The following is a 23,440-nucleotide window of genomic DNA, read 5'->3' as shown; positions in this document are numbered from 1 at the left end:
ACTTTGCAGCCAACCGTGGGAAGGGAGTCGTCGCGGAAGGTGACAGGTGCCATGGATTTACCGGCCCACTCCCTTCCTGACACTGCTGACTCACACCGAGGATTGCCCGGCCCGGGGAAGGAGAGACTGGGCAGCGACTCTCTGTGACCCGTTGTGAAGTGACCTCAGTGAGCATTTTAACTGTGTCCCCCGAGCTGATCAAAGCAGCTTGCATTCTCCCGGAGTTCTCAAGGCCCTCCTACGCCTGCGTTTTGCAAATGAATAACCCAAAGAGACGGACTCCAATCAGTAAAAAAGCAAAGGGGAAAAAGGTAAGGAATCTGAAATGTAAGAGAACGCAGGGAGGGGAGGCGGGAGACTCTTCTCTGCAGAATGGAAACTTGAGGCTTCTGTGTGAGGTCAGAAATAATTTTTAAATTAGAGCGTCATGAACACAGACAAGTCAGAGCCCACAAGTGGTTAGATGTGTAAGAGAAAATTGTGCTTAAGAAATAGGCCGACAGAGGCGGGCACGGTCGCGCATACCTGTGATCCCAGCGGCTCGGGAGGCTGAGGCAGGAGGATCGTGAGTTCAAAGCCAGCCCCAGCAACAGTGAGGCTGTCTCAAAATATAAAATAGAAAGGGCTGCGGATGTGGCTCAGTGGTTGAGAGTCCCTGGGCTCAATACCCGGTACCAAGAAAAAAAAAAAAAAAAAGGAATAGGCAAATCGTGACAGCTTTAGACATACTCACTGGAATTCTTAGGGAACTGAAGATACTGAATTCAGTCAACGGATTTGGAACCAGAGAACTCGGGAAAGAGCAGAAGAGAGGGACAGCGGAACAGAGGCAGCAGGGGAGGAGTTCCACCTCATGGACACAGAGTGGCCACGTCGGGGACAACCAGTCATTGCAGTGACTGTGAAAGGGCTGATGTGGAGTGCAGGGGACAGCCGGCAGCATGCACATTTGATCAGTGACATCAATTGACTGATAAATGAGCTGGAGAGCATGTTGGGCAGGGGAGGTGAGAATGCCAAGGGACTCAGCACCCCGGGAGGGGTGACCTCAGCCGACCTGTCCTTTCCTCCAGGCGCATCCCACTCTGCCAGACTGGGGTCAAGTTCAAGCTTCACTTCAAGCTTCTTGTCTGGCTGGCGGGTCTCACCATGCTTTATGGAAAAGCCACTCAACTACACACAGGCCCAACGCTCTCAACCGGAGCTGAGGGAGCCTCATTAGCCACGGGTGTTAATAGTGCATTTAAACAGCCTTCTTTATTTTCAAAGCACTTGCTTTGCTGAACAGAGTGACCAGTGACCAGTGACCGTGGGACGGGAGCTGGGCGTTGTGGAATACAAAGGGTAGAAACTGTGGGGTCAATTTGTTGAACTGTCCTCTGAAAAACCCCACTCACTACTTGCTGCTTAGAAAATTCAGTCTTAATGAGCTTCTTTCACTTCCAAATTTCAACAGTTGACACAAAATACACTGTTAAACTGTGTTCTCAATAACAGTAGAAAAATAGACATGTTTTATAGGGACATTCTAATAAAAGTCCTTCAGGAGCATCCTCCTTTAAAGATTCAGAGCTCACATTATGAAAATTACGAGATTTGGTTCGAGTTCTGTCGCCAGCTACACTGAGGTCGAGGCGGGGACCTCGGGAGAGACCTTCCCTCCAGGTGCCCTGTCCAGGCACGCGGTCAACCCGCCGGGAGACCCAGGCATCAGCGCTTGCTTCATTGTGCTAAAGGTCAGGCAGGATGGGATCAGGCCCAGTTTGTCCTTCAAACCTCAGTACTGGATTTAAAAAGGTTGGGCGAGTCTTGGAGAGCTAGGTCAGCGACATTTTGCAGCCCTGGGCCGTTTTGTGGTGTGCCACCTGCCCCGAGGCCCTGGGTACTCAGGTTGTGCCCCAGGCCAAGGGCGCCCATCTGAAGGCTCCAACAGGTCAGGCCTCTACCTCCCCACAGCCTCCGGGAAAGTGCAGGAAGAGCGTGGGCTGGCTCTTCCTCCCTACCTCCTCCTCAGACGGTGGGAATGGATAAAGGATTCGACAGACAATCGATGCCAAGAACGAGATGCTGGCATGTGGGAAGGGCTATGACCAGCAGCTGTGGTTTCCAGAGTCAGTGCCAAGAAGCAGCCATCCTGGTGCATGGGCTCCTCAGAGGGAGAAGACTCCTGACCTTCACTGAAGGGGCCTCTTTCCTCATATCGGGGGCATCCTTTCCAGTAGACGGGGTCCCCAAGTATAGCAAAGGCCTGTGCCACACGGTTGGGGATGGCCAGGGGAGCACAGAGGGACAGCTGGTTGATCTCCTTGACCTCCGTGGTGCAAAGCCTCAAACTGAGCACAGCTGTAGGAGCTGGAAATAAACTTGGATCCACTCAATGAATATTTATGATGGGCAACCACGTTAAAGAACAAACAGTTTATAAATGCAAAATTGACAAGAAGGATCTTTTCCAGTGAAAAATCTCCACCTGCCCCTGAGGTTTTGTCTAAGAGTCCCTCTTCCCTTTCTTATTGGTTTCAGTTTGAAATCTAGGTTTGCAGTACAAAACACACAGCTTTCTTCCTCCCTTCGTTCCCTCCTCCCTTCCTTCACCTCTGCATGCTAAAATGAATTAAGGCTACCATGTATTTGCTTTCTTTTCATTGACAGATGCTTTGGATTTGGTTTTTAGTGGCACATAGTGGCACATCCAGAGAGGTTTCTTAGACAGCCACTAGAATTGTCGATCTAATCTTTGAATATTGAACACTGGCCGCTTCATAATTATAAAAGAAGATGAAAAAAATCCCAATGCAAGAAGTGCTGACGGCTCAGTCCCCAGGGACCCTCCTCCAGGGCCAGGTGGCACCTGGCAGGGGAGCTCAATGATGACCCTGCGTGCACCCACTACGGCCTTCCCGACCCCAACCATCTTGCCTAGAGTGCACATCATGCCAACTGCCTGTGGTTCTCATGATGACAGGGGGGAACGGCTGGGTTTGCAGAGAAGTTCCCTAGACGGTTGTACCCCAAAGGGCGCGCGCTCGCGTGAAAAGCATCAACATGTTGTCGGTGACATGCTGGAGAAGGAGCCGTCCCCGGGATTCTCTCCCTGGCTGGTTAGTGAGGCCCTTGTTATCTGGAGGAAAAGGACACCTGTTTTGTAAACATGTCACAGTATATCAGCGAATTGTTGGTGGGTCTTCCTGTCTACTGGACCTCCCAACTGCCCCCGAACCTATGGCTTATTAGATTCAACAAAAGGGTCAGCAAGGGAACAGAAAGGAATCCTGATGGCGGCCTGTCTGGGACCCGGAACAAAGGCCATGCATTAAAGGGCCAGCAGTTCATGAAATCAGAAGAGCTGGAAAACAGATATTAAAAAAGAAATGCCTACTGTACATTGGGAATCTTTTTCTCTTCTTAGTTCTAAAGTTAGATATCTAAAACTACATCAATGATACATCTATATACATGATTTAATAGAAGTTCTGTTCTACAGTACTTTTGTCCATGCTGGGTTTTTTTTTTTTAACTAATTGCCAAAAGAAAATAATTACATAAGGCATATATATGTACAGTGGTTAGTCTTCAGCTCACCTGGGTCCTACACCTGCAGTGCCCGCACGGGCCAGCACCTTACCCTGTAGCAGATGAAATGTTTTAGGATCTAGAAAACTGAGGGCTGTACCCTATGACTTGCTGCACGATAGATAGGCACCGGAGACCTCCCTCGTCACATCCCAGGTAAAATCCTCGCCCCTCCCTCTGGAGAGCTCTGGTTGAATGACACATGCAGGTTAGCAGCTTAAATCTCTAGGAGTTGCAGGTGGGTATTTTGAGAAGAGCCGGCCTAGGGCTCCTTAACCAAATCTGTGTCTACCTTGTCGATCTGAACAACTGAGAGAGGGCAGGTAGATATTTTACACCTCCAAGATTTGTTTTCTGGTAATGTCAAAATTAAGTATAAAGAACAAAGCAAGAGAGACAGAAAGAAAAGAGGCTGGGCGGCGAGGGGAGGCCACGTCTGGGGCAGGAGGGAAGGGCGCCCCGCCAGGGCTAGACTTTGGACTCATTCTCTAGGTTGGCCACATCACCATTCCTTTCTGTTTGCTCTTCCTGGTTCTTCTCTTCCTCTTCCGTCTCCAGTTCTGCGTGTTGGTTGAGTTTGCTGGACACGGACCAACTCAGGGGCATCTCTGCCCTGCTGGCCAGCTCGGCCAGCTCTTTGGCACTGAGGGACGGGGTGCTGGTCTCGTAGGTCTCGTGGAAGCTGTTGTAGTCAACCTCGTAGAACCCGTCCTCCAGCGTCAGGACGGGCGTGAACCGGTAACCCCACAGGATCTCACTGGTGATGTAGGAGCTTCGCGCTTGGCACGTCATCCCTGTGGAGAGAAGGGAGGCTTTAGTGAGCTGTCCCCAGCCCAGGAGGCTCAGGAGCTGGGCTGGGCTGCCGCGCAGGGCTGTTCAGACTGAGGGGCATCAGGACCGACCGAGGAGGTGTCCCTCACATTGCAGACACAGGATCACCAGCCATGGGGGCTCCAGGACTCTCAGGGGACCCAGGGAGGAATGAGAGAGCCGCAGGTGCCTGCATGCCTGGGAGAAAGACAGTGTGCTTGTGCACACGGGTGTACGTGTGTGTGGCTCTGCCTGGTCCCCTCTACCCCAGAGAAGCCTGCGGTCATAACTCGGGTCACCTGTGCTTTGGGAGGCTCTCCCTCATGCCAGGGGGACTTGAGTTCCTGGATCACAGATCTAGAATGAAGTCTGGCTTATGGAGCTACACGTAGGTTGCCTCTGAGCTGGAGGCCAGGGCTAGGATTCCCCTCCACTGCCATGACACCCAGGCCGTGGCTTTGGCCCCCGAGGGTGGGAGGGTACACACCAGAAATTGCACTTGCCCTAGGCCCCCTGGGATATCTGCTGAGAGAGCGCAAGGGAATTTACCTTAAGGGCTTTCTGCTCTTCTTAAGGACAAGAAGACTTTTTTTCTTATTTGCACAAAATGCCACATGAACTCCTGACAGCCCAGGATAAGGGCCTTCGAATGTGACATGAGAGAATGAAGGAGAGCCACGTATCTTAGAAATGAAAGCCAGACCGAAGCTCTTTTATGAACATTTGCGGGAAATGGAAGTGTTCATGTGGTCATTCATTCGCTGGGGCCACTTCTCTGTTAGGCCAGTCGGTACAGAGTTTGGGCTCACACTGTTTTATGGGCCCATGAAATGTTTTAATTTCTTTCAAAGTCTGTATTTAGTTAATGTAGAAGAAAATGTTACTATACTCACCTTTATACCAACACAGCTATAAAATACAATGAAGACAACGATTTTTCAGTAGCACAAGGGACCCACAAATGACCCCCTGCCAAGGACTCCTGATAGTCTTGCTGTGGCCCTGAGTTCATACGGGTCAGCTAGTCAGTATGTCATCCGTCAGGACAGCCAGTAACACGTATTAGGCGACCGCCTTGTGATGGGGTAGGGTAGGGGAGACATGGTGTTTATGCAGAAGGTTCAGGGCCACGAAACACTCCTGAGGCATTGCACTTGCTTTTTGTGTCCAGAAGAGGAAACTGGGATTTACGAGTTTGACTCAACTGCAGCTGTCAGAGCCCCGGCCAGCGGCAGCCCTCACTCCAGCCCTGGGCCTGCCCTTCTCCACTGCACTGGTTGACTCCACAAACCCCACCTCATCCTGTGAAATGAACCCTGCAGGGGCTTCAATGTGCAGGGAAGAGCAGATCAGCACTGCCTTGCTGGTGTTCCTCAAATGGCTTTTGAGTTCCTCTATCTGTGCTGCGGGTGGTGGAGGCAGGCGGGATGGTGGGGATGTGTGTGATCAGGCAAGGCCCAGATGGGCAAGCAGGGGAAAGGGTGCTAAAAAAGGAAGTGCATGATTACAGCCCTACACATGCACATGCACTTCAGGACTATGTCAGAGTGCTTCAAAGCCCTGGTGACCCTCTTTCCATAGATTTCCCTCTCGTAATCTGATTATCCTGTTGCTTTCTCCAGCTATTATCACTGCCCTGGACAGACGCAATATTAAACAATTGCTGCTCATTGTTTCTGGCAATCACATAACATAAGATAAATTAAAATCTACCCAGACTTTCATTTCTTGCTGTATAAATAACCGGATAGAACTGGAAATAAATACAGTTATTCAAATTAAAGTCTAAATAGAGATTTTACAGCAGGTGGAATTGGCTGAAGGGAGAATTAGAAACTTGGCATATAGGTGTGAAGGAGCTACACAGGATACAGCCAAGAGGATGCCATTAGAAAAGGGGAAATGAAATCCCTCCCCTTCATAAAGGCAATGAGAACACTGGTAAAGACTGACAAAGTGAATTAGGGCTCTGTAAGTTAACTCATGTTAACACACATGGGTGTGGGACTGTGAACATGTCCTAGAAAGACCTGAGAAAGCCCTGAGCTCTCACCTCTGATTGACCTTGAGGCTCGTGCGATCAGGAGGTGAAGGTCAAGGCAGAGTTGTACAGTGTGCCTGCCTGAGTGCTTCACATATGCCTACCATACATGCAGAGCCTTTTGACAAAGACCGAGGGACTCACCAGTTGCAGGTTTTTAAGGAAATCATTGTCTAATCATTAGCCAACCACTAAGTTAACTGAACATGGACCTTAGTGATCATACACCAAAGAATATAAAACTTACAGAATTATCTCTGAAAAGTCACTAAAAAATACACATAGTAGTAACAACAGAAAACTTGAGAGGAAGGGGAATTTTATTATCAGGGTTGACACATATTATTTTAAAATGTCAGTTTTCAACGAAAATTTATGAATGCAAGAAAGGAGAAAGTATGGCCCATACAAAGAAAGAAAAGTGGTCCAGAAAAAAAAAAGTCCAGATGTTGAAGTCATTAGACAAAAAACTTTAAGTGAGTTATTTAAAACATATCCAAAGAACTAAAGCAAGCTATGTTAAAACAAACAAACAAAGAAACACCAAAGGAAATTAGGAGAATAATGTCTCACCAAATAGAGAATATCTGTAAATAAATACAAATTATATATAAAAAACCAAAATACATTCTGAAGTGAAAAGCACAATATATGAAAGAAAAGTTCACTGGAGAGACAGCATATTTGAGCTGTCAGAATAAAGAACCAGTGAGCTTGAAGATCAGTGCGCACAATGAAGATCATTGAGGAACATAAAGAAAAAAGAATGAAGAAACATAAGCAGAGTCTCAGAAACTGATGGAACACCATCGAGCATACCAACATATACATAATGGGAGTCTCAGAAGAAGAATATAGAAAGGAGAGGAAGAAATATTTAAGATGTAATGAATGAAAACTAGATCCAAGAAGCTAAACAAACTCTGAATAAGATGAACTCAAAGATATTCATACTTAGACACATCTTAAACTGTTGAAGCACAATCATAAAGAGGGAATCCTGAAAGCAGCCAAAGCTAAGTAACTCACCATATATAAGTAATCATCAATAATCTGAACAACTGATTTCTCATAAGAAAACTATGGAAGTGAGAAGCAGTGGGAAGACATTTTTAAAAGCAAGCACTGAAAGAAAAACTGTCAGCCAAAAACAATATCTAGCAAAATTATTCTTCATCAATGAAGGAGAAATTAAAACTTTCCACAAACAACAATGGAGAGACTTGGTGACTAGTTAGCTAACTGTACTGTACCACAAGAATAATGTATGAAGTCCTTCTGTGATATGAAAGGATACCAGACAATAACTCAAACCACATGAAGAAATAAAAAAGCACTAGTAAAGGTAACTACATAAATGTAAATGTGTTTCTCCAGCATAATTTTATGGTTACTGCATTTTTATGGCATTTTTGTTGTTCCATTATATAGATATAACATAGTTTATTTAATCAATAAAACAATGTGATTCAAAAGTATGTGGCATGGCTATCTCTTGAGGTCATTGTTAATAGTATTGAGTAGGTTTGTGGAAATTGCACCATTTTGGACTCCGGTGTACCAAGATGGCTGAACTATGTTCCCTCAAAACCCACAGATTGAAATCCTAAGCCCCAGTATTTCACAATGATGTATTTTGAGATGAGATCTTTAAAGAGGTAATAAAGTTAAAATAAGGTCAGGCCCTAATCCAGTATGTCTGTGTCCTTATAAGAAGAGGAGATTAGGACACAGACCACACAGAGGGATGACCATGTGAGGACAGGCAGAAGATGCCATCTGCAAGCCGGAGAGAGTCCTCAGAAGACAGCAATCCTCTGACACCTTGCTCTCAGACTTCTGGAATTCAGAAGTCTGGAGTAGGAGTGTTTGTGTGTTGAAAAGAAGTAAGATTTAAACTCATGCTCTTGGATCCTTTTACAATTTCTATTCATTGTTGGCATCTGAGATATAGAAACACATTAATGTGCTTGTCTATCAGTAAGAAATTAAAAAGCTTTCCTCAGGTAAATTGATAATTTTCTTTTTCTTTAGGAGCAGTTCATTTTACATATTGATCTTGGTCCCAGTTTAGTTTTTAAAAAATGTGGTTTTTTTTTTTTTCACTGAATTTGAAAAAGTGACACAGTGAAATCAACTGGGCTAGTCTCAAAGGGAGGTGGCAGCGTGTCTGTGCTCACTTCCCATGTCACTGTATTGAAGTCCCGAGGGTCCTCGCTGGGGAGGGAGGGGATAAGGAGAAAGGCCTCGTGGGGTGAAGGGTAAGAGGTGGAGCTGTTCCCAGCTCCTTCACAGTTCCTCCTCTGGCTGGGCTGGAGGTCTGGCCTGTGTTTTGTTTTGCTCTCCTTTTATTTATTGACTTGCTTGACAAATAAACCTGGACCTCTTCCTGGCGTGCAGCAAGTGTTGGCATTCGTGTCCCCGGGAAGGCCAGGTCGAGCTACTGAAGGAGCCCTTTTCCTTACCCGCTATCCATTTTGTGTCCTGGAGAGGAGTTTGACTTTGCACTGGGGCATCTGCCATGTGCTCACCCCAGTTGCTGTACCTGGGTGCCCTCTGCCACGGGAGCCCTGCATCTTTGAAGTGCCAGCTAACTGGTGGTTTCCAAGCACTGTGCTGCACCCTTATAACTTTTGTGTCCAGGGCCACACAAGGATTAGGGACTCCCTGTCACAGTGGTCATCACTGCGTACTGCTGTACTGCTGATGGCCCGTCTGCTTTCTGTGTCGGACTGCAAAGCCTCTGGGGCCCTTTGTACACGTAGCTCCACATCCTTGGCATTGGCAGACACTTCAAGGAAGGAGGCTCCCTGTCATGCAGGTACTCAATGCTGAGAAGAAACAGTGACCTGGCGGTGGCTTGCTGTGGCTCCTTGGTGGCGTCAAGGCTGCATTACTAAGGATGCAGCTGGTGAGTCCTTAGAAAAGACAGCAGATTTCTGCTCCCAGTGTATGTCAGACCATGCACGCAGGACCCTCAGCTCGGGTAGGATGGGATGCTGGAAACTTCTGAAACCGCAGCTTTAATCAAACTGAGCTCCGTGGAAAGTAAGGGACGGGGTTTCTGGTGCTGGAGAAGGTGGGGGACACAGAGAGCTCCCCCCACCCCCATCACAACTGAGACCTGTGCACAGCACTGAGGGCAGCTGCCTCAGAGGCTGGCAAGGCCAGCATGGCGGGAAGAGGGGGGCCAGGATCCAGGCCTCGAAGAGTGACCCGTTCAGGGGAATTCCTTGTCCTCCTTCCTCACTCGTCGCTGACTTTAGAGTGGCCCCGGACCAGCCTGTGCAGCACGTGCTGATGGCAGAGTCTCTCGGGAGACCCTGTCTCCCTGAGCAGAGGCTGGGAACAGGCCTGCTGGAGCCAGAAAATGGGTCGGGGCTCCCACTACTGAGCGGGAGGCTCCAGCCTGGTCCCGAGGGTGACTGGTCACCAGCTGCTCTGCAGTGCCATGACGGGGAAATTCTGCTCTCTGACCGGAGCACTGGCCGAGGGATTCTGCGGATCGAAGAGGCTGTGGCTACGTCGAGGGTGGCCCCAGTTGCCTGAGACCACACAGCAGCTCAGCAAAAATGCTGAGAAATCTTGTCTTTATAGGAAGAAGGTTGAGTAAAGAGGACCTGGAGTCTGAAAAGGGCGAGGAAATCCCACAAAGCAGAGGACCGGAGAAGAGAGTTCCCAACTCCCATGACGGACTCATTCAATCCGAGCTTTGTGTGTGCAGGACAGAAAACCATCAGATGACCCGAAACAATTACCATGTGTTTCATGACAGACGATCACGCTGCTAGACAATGTCAGCCAAAGAAGCAGTAAAGGAAATTCAATAAGACTTAGAACCGGATGGTATTGAAATGCCAAGTGTCAAAACTCTGGGATACACAGAAAGTAAGACAATTTATAGACAATTTATGATATTAGAAAAGAAGGAAGTCTGAAAATTGACATGCAGACTATCCAACTTAAGAAATCAGAAGAAAGAACAACAGAATTAGTTCTTGGGAAATAGGCAATAAAAGTCAGTATATAAATTAGTAAAATAGGAAACTAACAATAGAGGACCCATAGAGTCAAAAGTTGGAAGTAATGTTCTAGCTCTTAAAATGAGTGGTCAAATTTCAAGTGTTTTATCATTATGCTTGTAACCTAACCTGTGATGTCATTATTTTGTACTTATCACATACTGCAGTTTTCAAAAACCACCAAATTCCATTTTCAATGGAGCATTGGCTTGCCTCTGATCATTTGTGCAAAGGCCCTGGGGTTGATTCCATGTGTTCTGAACTGCTGTTTATTTGCTTTTGGGGAGAAGTGACTGAAGTTCAAAGCCCTGAAGTTCAAGATCTGAGAACTTGGAGTTGCTGATGACTGAAGGCAGAAGATGGTGCCCTGCTTTGGAAGACAGAGTGAGCTCACCTTCTCCCTGCCTTCCTGCTCTATCTGGGCCCTCAAAGAATTAGATGACGCCCACCCACATTTGTCCACCAGGAGCTTCTCTTTTTGGGCCCCTAGTTGATCTTCTAAGAGTTCAACTTGCAGGGTAGTGCGTGGAAACATTCCATCTTTGGGCCACCCATTCCTTGGTAAGACCACGTGGGGAGGAAGGAGTGGAGGTGGCGGAGGGATACCTGTTATTGATGAGGTTTGCAAGGTCCACCCACCTGCTCTGGTCTGGATGTGGGTGTCCCCCAAGGTTCCTGTGTTAATGAAGGAAGTTCCAAGGTGACGGGACTGGATCGTGAGAGCTGGAACCTGATCAGTCCATCCTAGTTCGAAAGGACTGCGTGGTACTGTGGGCAGGTGGGGTGTGGCTGGAGGAGGGGCCATGGGGGCGCGGCCTGAAAAGGAGCATCTTCCCTCTCTTTGCTTCCTGATCCTGAGCTGCGCAGAGCCCTTTGGCCATGATGCTCCTCCGAATCTTGGGCCCAAAGCAGTGGACTTGGCTGACCACAGACTGCAGCCCTGGAACCCTGAGCCAACACGAGGTTCCCTCCTCTAAGTTGTTCTCGTTGGGTGTTTTGGTCACAGAGGACTAAAAACCTACTGAGGAGCCAGGAACACAAACTGAGGCTCCAAACGGGCACCCAGCAAACAGCGGGCAGGCCGGCAAGATGCAGGCGGACAGGCCCAAGTGCTACCTTTAGACTCGGTGATGTGCAGAGCGCACAGAAGGGAGCTGTGCTCCCGCAGGCCCTGGGTGAAGCCCAGGTCCAATCCCTAGACAGAGCAGACGTCAGTCACCTGGAGAGTCAGACGGAGGTAAAACAGAACAGACACACGTCCCCTCGCTGCTTCTGAACGCTGTGACAGGGCTGGATGGTCAATATAAAGAAACGGGCGTTGATTACAGAGGCTTTGCCATTTTACTTCAAATACCAGGCTACGTGATGTGACGTTTCCTTTGTGGACCCTTGTGCCCACACTCAGTGAGAACTGCGCAGAGAGGCAAACCGCTGTGCACCAGGTTTCTTAGTCTCAGCACTGGGTCGCCCAAAGGGGAGGAATAAGTTGGTGATTCACCTAGCTCCCTGTCAAAGCAGCAGGACAGGGAGCCTCAGGCATCATTTAAATAACAATGAGCAATGCCTGATGCTCGGCTTAAAAATGCCTTCCACAAACAGTTTTTTCTGTTACCCAAAATTGGAGGGCCAGTGAGGTCCATTTTCAGTTCTGCAAAAACGAAACAAAATGTGCATTTTTAAAATGGCTGAAAAATGCACATTAGGAGCATCTCCACTGATACCCCTAATTCTACTTTTACCAAGTAATTGATGCACTTATAGGTGAAGTACTGAAGTAAGTGACGGGTGCTATTTACTGAGTGTTCACCGTGTGCCAGGTGCTGGATGCTTCCTGTCAACCACCCCGTCCTTATGGCAGCCTTCTGGGGCGGATGCTGCTGTGATCTCTTTTACAGGTGATTTGCTTTTACAAAGCAAAGAGAGCTTAAGTAACTTTCCTGGGTCACACAGGTTATGGGCTGAATGATGTGTCCCCCAGATTCCGATCTTGAAGCCCTGAACCCCCATGTGACTACTTGGAGATTGCCTCATAGGGAGGTAATTAGGGTTAAGTGAGGTTCTAGGGGCAAGGCCCTAATCCTGTAAGACAGGGGTCCCTGAAGAGGAAAAGACACAGCATGGTTCTTCCCTGCCCAGAAGAGGCCATGGGGGACAGCCAGCGGCAGAGTCCTCACCAGGAGCATAACCTGCTGCCGCCTGACCTCCGGTTTGCGGCCTCCAGGACTGTGGGAAGTCAGGTCCGCTGTTTAGGACCCTGGGCTGTGGTGTCTTCTGCTGGCGGCCTGAGCAGACCAACGGGCCAGGGAGGAACAGCCGGGTTCCTCTGTGGGGAACCCAGGGCCTGTGCTCTCCCCCCACACTCTCCTTCCTACTTCTGAAGACGGGAACCACGGGTTCGTTTGATCTTCATAACTTCCATAGTGCCCTGCCCTGAAGGCTTGGTAACACGTATCCACCAACACAACGACCACCAGGCACCAGGACCCGCCCAGCATTTCTTCCCCAAGCGCTCTCCCTCTCCCTGTCTCCCTCTCTCTCTCTCCCTCTCTCTCCCTCTCCCTCTCCCTCTCTCTCCCTCTCCCTCCCTCCCTCTCCCTCCCTCCCTCTCCCTCTCTCTCTGTCTCCCTCTCTCTCTCTCCCTCTCCCTCTCCCTCCCTCTCTCTCTCTCTCCCTCTCTCTCTGTCTCCCTCTCTCTCCCTCTCTCTCCCCCTCCCTCCCTCTCTCTCTCTCCCTCCCTCTCTCTCTCCCTCCCCCTCTCTCTCTCCCTCTCTCCCTCTCCCTCTCTGTCTCCCTCTCTCTCTTTCTCGCTCTCTCTCTCTCCCTCTCCCTCTCCCTCCCTCTCTCTCTCTCCCTCTCCCTCTCTCTCCCTCTCTCTCTCTCTCTCCCTCTCCCTCCCTCCCTCCCTCTCCCTCCCTCCCTCTCCCTCTCCCTCTCCCTCTCTCCCTCTCTCTCTCTCTCCCTCCCTCTCTCTCTCTCTCCTTCCCTCTCTCTCTCTCTCTCTCCCTCTCCCTCTCTCTCTCCTGTCTATCAAACACAAAGGGCAGTAGGAATTGCCACGCCCGCCGTCCTCTGAGGAGCCATTGCACAGACGCAACCTCAAAGGCAAGGACTGGACATGGTTTCAGCTGAACTAGGAAAATCCACGTGACTCTGTTGAACCCACACAGCCCCCGGTTAGGGACCAGTTGATGGTGCCAATCAGAGACTTCCCCGGGCCTCCCAGCCAATCAGAACGTGCCCCCGCTCCGAGACCCACCCCAGCAGGACAGGCCACTCAAGGGCTGGTCAGGACTTCCTCCTTTTCTCTGTGGAACTCACTGTCCTTTGGATCCTTTGAGTTTCCACTGGAAGGAAATAATGGTAGGCAACAACCCGTGCCCGCTGAATAGACAGCTGTTTGCTAATTCTGTGGGTGCGCCTGGATTTTTTTTATTTTTTATTTTTTTTGAGACTAACAAAATCTAGGAGATAAAATTGAAAATACCTTTTAACCTTAGACTCTTCCCATTGAGGTTATGTGACCAAAATACCTTTTTAAAAAGTCTCTTGATAGAGCCTACAGACTGGGAGAAAATCTTCACCATCAATACCTCAGGTAAGAAATTAATTTCCAGGATAAGCAAAGAATTCAGAAAACTTACCACCAGAAAATAAATAACCCAGTCAATAAATGGGCAAAGCAACTGAAGAGGCACTTTATGGAAGAAGAAATACGAATGGTCAACAAATATATGGAGAAATGTCCAACATCTCTAGCAATTAGAGAAATGCAAATCAAAACTACATTAAGATTCTATCTCACCCCAATTAGAATGGCGATTTTCAAGAACACAAGCAACAATAGGTGTTGGAGAGGATGTGGGGAAAAGGCACACTCATACATTGCTGGTGGGACTGCAAATGGTGCAAACACTCTGGAAAGCGGTATGGAGATTCCACAGAAAACTTGGAATGGAACCACCATTTGACCCAGTTATCCCACTCTATATCCCAAGGACTTAAAATCAGAATCAGCATACTACAGTGACACAGCCACATCAATGTTTATAGCAGCTCAACTCACAATAGCTAAGCTAGGAAAACCAGCTAGGTGCCCTTCAATAGATGAATGGATAAAGAAACTGTGGTGTACACACACACACACACACACACACACACACACACACACACACACTGGAATATTACTCAGCCATAAAGAAGAATAAAATAATAGTATTTGCAGGTAAATGGATGGAGTTGGAGAATATCATGCTAAGTGAAATAAGTCAATCCCCCAAAACCAAAGGCCTAACAGTCTCTCTGAATTGTAGATGTTGAATCAAAACAAGGGAGGTTGGGGAGGGGAATAATAGAAATCCAATGGGTTAGACAAAGGGAAACGAAGAGAGGGGGGTGGGGAGGGACTAGGAAAAACAGTAGAATTAATTTGTCTGACCTTTCCTAGCCTTGTGTTTGTATACGTGACCAGAGTAACTCCACATCGTGTACAACCTCAAGGGTGGGACCCTACATAGAAGAAGTTATTCTCTGTGTATGCAAAACCTGCCAAATGCATTCTGCTGTCATGTGTAACTCAGCAGAACAAATGGAAAAAGGGTCTCTTGAACTTGTTCTTTTTTTTTTAATGTGCAATTATGTCACCCACGGTGTAACTAGTTGGGTTTACTTGTTCCTATTTGTATTTCCTTTGCTTTTGTCCTCTCTCCTTTGCTTTTTAATTAGTAAACCATGTGAATGGTTAAAGCTTTCAATCAGCCTGAAAGACTGGCCCACCCTCCACGCCTTTCTGCCCACCTCGCGGGTTGTCAGCACGCAGGTTCCTGCTTCCATGGAGGGAATGCTGTAGGAAGACCAACCGGTTGGCCGGTCCCTGCCAAAGCCATCTGAGAGCACTTCACGTGCTCCTTGCCTGGGACAGAACACAGGCTCCTCCGTGATGTGGGAGGCCAACTGCTGGAGCTGCGGCTACCTCCCGGGCTCCCTCCCTCTCCCGCCTTGGTATGGGGACAGACAGGTGCCGGCCTGGGCATCCCTCAGAGTTCACGCCGGAAGTGCTGAGCTCAGGGACCCACTAGCAACTCGCTCAGTTCCTTTCCTTGGTGGATGAGCAAGCCTCTCTAGTAGAGTTAGCAGCTTGATCAGTAGCTTGTCCCCTGCACCAAGTGTTTAGTTGTTTGTTGACAACAAAACCCGGCGGGGAGAGAGCTGGTGACGCCATGTCTCGACGCGCTATTGATGTCAGGGGTTGCTTTATGCGTGGCTGTTATTTGAACATTCCCAAACGCTCTTTGATGCTTGGCTCTTTAGTGTCCCTCATTAGCCTGCCTGTCTCAGACAGCAGCTCTTCTTTTTCTTTGGGGACTCTGATGAGCCACACAAACTCTCTTTTCTTGAAAGGTAGTACAGACGGAAGTTTGAGAACGGTCAGATGTTCATCGATTCATGAAGCCCGTGGGGTCACAGGTTCAAAGAAAACAAACAAAAACAAAAGAGGAAACAGCTGTTTCAGGGGAAAAGTGTGTCCAAGCATGTGAAGGGGAGGAAGCTTCAGGAAAAGCAGGAAAGAGTAGGAAGAGAAGATTTGCTTAGACCGGGACAGGACTGTAGGAGCAGATTCCAGGGTCCCCTCGTGCCTTTGCAGAGTCTGGGGCTCGCCCCGTGGGTCTTTCTTAAGGAACCGCAGTTTTCATCACGAGTCTTTCTCGAGGCTGGGGAGGGTGTTCCTGTGGGCAGGCCACTATCTTGGCCATCGATGGCTTCATCTCCATCCCCTCGTACTGTGTCCAGCAGTATGTCCAATAAATACAGGTCAAGGACCAGTGCACAAAGGACCGGGTGATGGTAATTCATCCATCCATTCATCACGTACTGACTGAAGAGCGTCGGGAGGTTCTGGGGGAGAGTGACCATGGCCCTGGGGTCATCAGACTAGTAGTCCACTCAGACTGAAGTAGACATTGAGATCAATGCAGAATTACAACTGCAATCAGGCGATGGAGAAAAAGCAGAGTCTGCTGTAAGACTGTACGTTAAAAAGGGACCATCTGACCCAGTTACCCCGCTCCTTGGTTTATAGCCAAAGGACTTAAAACCAGCAACCCACAGCAACACAGGCACATCAATGTTTACAGCAGCTCGATTCACAATGGCTGAACTATGGAACCAACCCAGATGCCCTTCAACAGATGAATGGATATAGGAAATGTGGTTTATATATATGATGGACTACTACTCAGTTTTAAAGAAGAATGAAATTCTGGCATTTGCTGGGAAGTGGATGCAGAATATCATGCTAAGTGAAATAAGTCAGACCCCCAAAACCAAAGGCCAAATGTTTTCTCTGATACGTGGGTGCTAATTCAGAATAAGAGGGGGAGATAGGGAAGAATAGGGTTACTTTATGTTAGGTAGAGGGGTGTGAAGGGAGGGGAGGGGTGTGGGGAGGAAGGATAGGAGAGTGAACAGACGTGACCTCATGTGCCTGTGTGACTGCATGACCCATGTGATCCTGCAACATGTACAATCAGAAAAATGAGGTATTACACTCCACTTACGTATGAGCTATCAAAATGTATAAATGCATTCTACTGCCATGTACGACTAATCAGAAAAAATAAAACAATTTTAAAGAGGGACCACCCTTGACCTGGTGTGGGAATTAGTGTCCCTGAGGATGCGACGTCTGAGCTGAGCTTTGAAGGGTCAGCAAAGGGGTGGGTGGGGTAGGAGTAAGCGCCCTGGGAGCAGAGGGAGTTCCTGGCAGAGGGAGGGTCTGTCACGAGAGGGTCCTGGGTCCTTCAAGGAACCGGGGGAAGACCGTGTGTGGGGTGCGGGTCAAGGGGGGCTTGGTACCAAGTGAACGTATCGCTGTGCCCTTCTCTTGGTGAGGTAGGAGGTATGCATGCAGGGGTTTGCACTCTGTGGAGAGAGCAGAGTAAGCCGATCAGAGAAGCAGAGATGTAGACAGGCGGATGCTGGTGAGTTTTCAGTGGGTATTACGGCTCTCCCCTGCTGGCACGTCCTTCCGCTCCTGCTGATAGAGTCTTGTGAAACACAGTAACATTTTAGTCAACGGCCCACACATAGGATGGTGGTCCCCTAAGGTCACATTGCCAGGACGCAGCTGGGTGGGTCTGTGCAGGTACGCCCTGTGATGTTCACCCACCTCCGCGTTTCTCAGGCTGTATCCCTGCCCCATCACTAAGCACTGCCAGCCTTAGTACCCGGGGCTTTACTAGGTACTCCTCCATTGTCGTCCATGAATTTTGGGGTCCCGCGCGGCCCACGTGTATAATGTGTTCCATTTCCTTGTCCATATGAGGTACCGGTGGTTCCTTCAAGTTGAATATAAAGACCACGGCTCAGAGTGACTGGCAGGAGTGAGCCTCCCTCAGGACTGTGAACCAGGGCACCAATCACCCTGCTGGCTGCCCTCAACCACATGGGGCCTCAGACAGCCAGAGGAACCTTGAAGAGATGCCTTGTCTGTCCATCAGCTTTGCACTTATGAGAGGCAGTGAGCTTTAGCATTGCTCCGGCCAGGTTGCCACCAGCATTCTAGAACAATCTGTCTGGCCCAGGCACCAATTTATCCTCGCATGATTGTAGCTGGAGGGCAGGGCCTTTGACCTGCCAGCTGGGCCAAAGCTGCCTGGAGACCAGCACATTCATCTATTCAGCAGGGATTTTCTTGGAGGCCTTCAAGGTGCCAGCCTCTGTGTTTGGGGGTGAGATCAGTGGTGAGTCTCACCCTGTCAAAGTCCACTATTCAGAGGAGCCACAGGTCCAAGGACCCAAGACCACTGACAAATTCTCATAAAACTTGAATGAACGAATGAGCTTCCCGTGATTACTATGATGTTCTGTGGCGATTGGTCCATATTGCCTTAAAAAGCAAAATCAAACAAAAAACCCACTTCGATTCTCCTTCAGAGTTGTTCTTGATGTTCATTTCAATCTACTTTGTCTTCTGTAAAAATGCTGATTTTAAAGGGGGGGGATGGGAAGCGGATGATGAGACTTCTCTCCTGGTGTGACCTTCTTACACGTGGCAGGCAATACCCGGAGGGGAAGCCTGTCGCCATGCTGATTTCCAGAGCGGGAGCAGGCCTCTGGGTTTTCACTGCCCAGCTGAGGGCCAAGAAAACCTACCTCACTTTCTACTTTATGCCTGGAATCTGGATTTTCCTGGAGGAGAGCAGATGTGTTGTTATTCCTCATGATCCGGGTATTCCTGTTGATCTGAGCCATTGCTTCACTGGGCAGATGGGAGAGCTAGAGCTGAGGGCTCAGGCCATCTCGGAAGCATGGTAAACTACACACTGTAAGTCCATAGTTGGAACCATTGCCCAGAAAGCAGGGCTCTCCTTGGCAAGAGCAAAGCTTTGTTGAGGGAAAACAAAGGACTTGGCAGTTCTACACGTCCTATCTATGGGAACTGAGGTCCTCCTGCCCTACCTGGAGAGAAGATGGGAAGGGTCAGGGCTGTGGAGCGTCCTGGTCTTGGTACTGCCCAGGTTTCTAAGGAGGGGCTCAGAAACCTCTTGCCCTGGGACTGACCTGTGTGTGGGAAGAAGGATAAGATGGAACAACCCTGGAGAATTTTCAGGAGAACTGGACAGTGCCAGAAACTTGAGGGCCACTTCTGGATAAGTTCTGGAAGATTTCCAGCATCCTGGAGAAGCTGGGAACCCTGGAGAAGCTTCTCCACGGGGATTGTTCAGGAGTAGCCTAAGTCAGCTCTTGGTGGGTACCTGTCGTGTAAGCAGCTTCCAGCCAACACCCAGTGCTTCAGGAACAAGGAAACAGGATGCACTTGGCCCGCCCCTGGGGGAAAATGATGTCACAGCACCTTCATCCCGACCCCTCTTAGGGTTGGGGGGAACCTGCTGATTGACAGTTTCAATCAGAAGTAACCACATTGAAAACTGGAAGGGACTAAGTTATCTTTAATTGGAACATGTGTTTCTCCTGGGATACAGGGAGTTTAAGACCAGTTTATTTCCATGTCAGAGAAATAAAGTCAGTTCCAGCTACTTATCTGAATGCAGTGGCTATAAATTACGAACTCTCCTCAAACAGTTCTTAAAAAAATTTGGCTTGAAATTCCTAACTCTTCTTTCTCAAATAAAATAGAAAGGATATTTACACCTAAAATACCTTCATCTTGAAGGAAAGAAGCAGATGTCAAAGGACTTGGGCAATTCCGCGGAGCTTGGGAAAGCCTGTGTGGTAGTGTCTTCAGTGTAGACGAGTACTGACTCTTTCTTCAACTGGTTTTAAGCTTCTATTAAAAATCAACCAAATCTCCAAGTTTTGAGTTTGGCAATTAGGATGATAAATATGTATGAGGGCAGCTTTAGCAAGAGATAGGGTCTTTGTTTCTGTTGTCCTTTGTTGTCCTGGTGTGTTGATTGCTGGGTGTTGAAGGCAGCATTGGCTTTTGAGAACGCTGACGCTCACAGGCAATCCTGACTACATTCCGTGGCGGTCAAGGGTCAAAGGCGGTAGAGGCAAATCCTTGATCACCTCATCTTAGTGATCTCCCTCCTCATCCAACCAGCAGCAGGGAGCTGCCGACACGCATGGGTGACAGACTGAGCGGAGCCCTTCAAGGGAAGAAGCCAAGTGGGAGTCAGTCCGTAGCCTTGGAGTCCTGCCCCAGACATGCCCTTGGCATGGGCTCTGCACCTGCCCTGCCTACCATCTCCTGCTCCGGTTCTCTTGGACCTCGGGTTCCTCCTCAGGGGCTCTGAAGCTTCCTGTCCTGTCCACACTTTCCATCTGGGATGATCTAATCACACGATTCCACAGGTGGCTGACTTTCTAACCCACGTCTCCAGTCCCAACCTGACTCCCATCTCCAGACCTTGCGTCCCCTGCCCGCTGTGCGTCTTCCCTGGGGTGGCCCACATTCCCAACACGCTCAGCACCTTTCCCTTCAAACCTGTCCCTCCCCCCAGGTTCAGCCAACGGGACCACCAGCTGGATAGAATTCCCTCCCTGGCCCCAGCGTCCAGTTTCTTAACACACACGATTGACTGGACATCTGGATGCTTCCCGCATCTCCACTTCCCTCCCCATTGCCATTGCCCTGGCCCGGATCACCCTCACCTCCAGTCCTGATGACAGGCTTCCCACTCTGACACGCCCATTGCATTTGCTCTGTCCTCTGTGGCATGGTGGTCACTACACTGTAATTCCTTACAGAACACCTGTATTCTTGCTGGGTGTCAAGGGGCACCCCTGTAATCCCAGAGACTCAGGAGGCTGAGGCAGGAGGATCATAAGTTTGAGGTCTGCCTGGGCAACTTTATGAGGCCCTGTCCCCAAACTAAAAAAATAAAATAAAATAAAAAGGGGTGGGGTACAGCTGAGTGGTAGAGTGAGTGTCTCTGGGCTCATCCCCAGTTCTGAGAGAAAAGTCACCTGCACGCTCTGCTGGAACACTAGGGCTGACAGCGGGCACCCACCTGTCTTGAGGAAGTGGTCTGCAGCGGGACACTGGGAGTCTCACTGGGGTCGAGGGCCCCCTAGCCGTGCTTGAAGATCACAGAGTGTGGCCGGCATTGCTGACCCACAACTCTTACAGCGGCACAGATCCAGCAGGAGAGGCAATGCCGCCCCCCATGGAAAACAGCGGATAGTGAGAGGCTGTGCGTGAGCGGGAATAGATAAGCAGCCCGGAGAGAATGTTCCAGTTGAAGGGTCATGGGGTCCTCTCTGGGCTGGGGCTGGCTGGGAAGGCCTCTCACAGAAGGAGAGGACAGGGGAGGATGCGGGAGGGGTCAGGAGGGCTTTGCAGGTCAGCAGAGCCTGTGTGTCTTGGAGTCTCCATCTGCCATTTGCCGGCAAGCCCTGGACATGCTGATGCTGTTCAGAAGGTCCACTTCCCCTGGGACCCTCCTCTCTAGCCCACCTATTGCTGCAAACTTGCATTTAGGCAATTGTTTGGAAAGGTAAACATGGACTGAAGGGTCTCCCGAAGGTAGCAGGATTTGGGTTTATATAGCCATTAATACCTACAAAAGCACTGGGTGGAAGAGCCGCACAGAGACAGGCTTAGGGCGGAGCGAAGGTTCCAGGCCTATGGGCAAATTCTCTGAGGAGGGGCAGCCTAAGGAGATTCATCTGCGAAGGGTGAGGCTCCCAGGCCCAGGAGGTAGGGCCGGGCCCCTGGAAACTTTGCAGAGGAAGGCAGCCCAGCCCAGGCGGTAGCTGTAAATTGAGGGGAACCTCTAGGAGGGAACTGACCAGCGAGACCTCCCCACTGGGTGAGTCTTCCCTGCCTGGTGAGGTTTCCCCACAAGGACGGTAAAACCAGAGACACAGGCCCAAACAGGCCTTGCCTCAGCCCACAGCCTAGGTCCCCTTTGGATGACCATTGGTCAACAAGTGGAGGCACCTCTGCCCACTAGCAGGGAATATACCCCTCCTGAAGGCCACCACTCCTAGAGAGGCAGCTTCCTTGTGGAGCAACGCATTATCAACTTCCTCCAAGACTTCAGCCTACTGAAGGCTAAGAGGGGATATATATAGAAATCTTCAGGGACATTGTAAATCAACAGAGGAAATCTGCAATATCTCAGCGGTCCACTGATATCTGAACAATATGAGAAAACAAGGAAAGAAAATGCTGCAAACAAATCTAGATGTTACATCAATAAAACCCAATGACAGCATGGCAGAAGAAATGACAGAAAAGGAGTTCAGAATGTACATAATTAAAATGATCAGAGAAGCAAACGATGAGATGAAAGAGCAAATGCAAGCATTGAATGATCGCACCAATCGACAGTTAAAAGAGCAAATACAGGAAGCAAAAGATCATTTCAATAAAGAGTTAGAGATATTGAAAAAAAACCAAACAGAAATCCTTGACATGAAGGAAACAATAAACCAAATTAAGAACTCCATAGAAAGCATATCCAATAGGATAGAACACTTGGAAGACAGAACCTCAGACATTGAAGACAAAATATTTAACCTTGAAAACAAAGTTGAACAAACAGAGAAGATGGTAAGAAATCATGAACAGAATCTACAAGAACTATGGGATATCATGAAAAGGCCAAATTTAAGAATTATTGGGATTGAGGAAGGCCTAGAGAAACAAGCCAAAGGAATGAACAACCTATTCAATGAAATAATATCAGAAAACTTCCCAAATCTGAAGAATGAAATGGAAAATCAAGTTCAAGAGGCTTACAGGACTCCAAATACACAAAACTACAACAGACCCACACCAAGGCACATTATAATGAAAATACCTAACATACAAAATAAAGACAGAATTTTAAAGGCCGCGAGAGAAAAGAACCAAATTACATTCAGGGGGAAACCAATACGCATATCAGCAGATTTTTCAATCCAGACCCTAAAAGCTAGAAGGTCCTGGAACAACATTTTTCAAGCCCTGAAAGAAAATGGATGCCAACCAAGAATCTTATACCCAGCAAAACTTACCTTAAAATTTGACGATGAAATAAAATCCTTCCATGATAAACAAAAGCTAAAAGAATTTACAAAAAGAAAGCCAGCATTACAGAACATTCTCAACAAAATATTCCATGAGGAAGAGATGAAAAACAAAGAAGCAAATCAGCAAAGGGAGGAATTATCCTAAAGGAATTGTCAAATAAAGGAGGAAACAAGTTGTGTCAAACAAATAAATAAACAAAATTTTAAAAATGAACCAAATGACCGGGAAACCAAATCATTTCTCTATAATAACCCTGAATGTTAATGGCCTGAACTCATCAATCAAAAGACGTAGACTGGCAGACTAGATTAAAAAGAAAGATCCAACAATATGTTGCCTGCAAGAGACTCACCTCATAGAAAAAGATACCCATAGATTAAAGGTGAAAGGATGGGGAAAAACATACCATGCACATGGACTCAGCAAAAAAGCTGGAGTATCCATCCTCATTTCCGATAATGTGGACTTCAAGTCAAAGTTAGTCAGAAGGGATAAAGAAGGTCATTTCATACT

At 48.4% G+C, this 23,440-nt stretch overlaps 1 protein-coding gene across 2 annotated transcripts in view; it reads right to left on the bottom strand.

Annotated features, from left to right (window-relative positions):
* Positions 1 to 846: 846 nt before the first annotated feature.
* KCNJ6 (potassium inwardly rectifying channel subfamily J member 6) overlaps positions 847 to 23,440 on the bottom strand; it is a 270,696-nt gene continuing 248,102 nt past the window's right edge. For both annotated transcript variants that reach the window (XM_079156414.1, XM_079156415.1), the window contains exon 4: positions 847 to 4,367. In XM_079156414.1, the coding sequence (XP_079012540.1) occupies positions 4,042 to 4,367 (326 nt within the window). In that variant the 3' untranslated portion in view covers positions 847 to 4,041. The remainder of the gene's footprint in view (positions 4,368 to 23,440) is intronic.

Source organism: Sciurus vulgaris (genome assembly GCF_902686455.1).
Source record: "Sciurus vulgaris genome assembly, chromosome: 10".
In the NCBI taxonomy this organism is placed as follows: Eukaryota; Metazoa; Chordata; class Mammalia; order Rodentia; family Sciuridae; genus Sciurus; species Sciurus vulgaris.
Note: the sequence above shows the minus strand (reverse complement) of the source record. Positions and strands in the feature narration are given on the sequence as shown.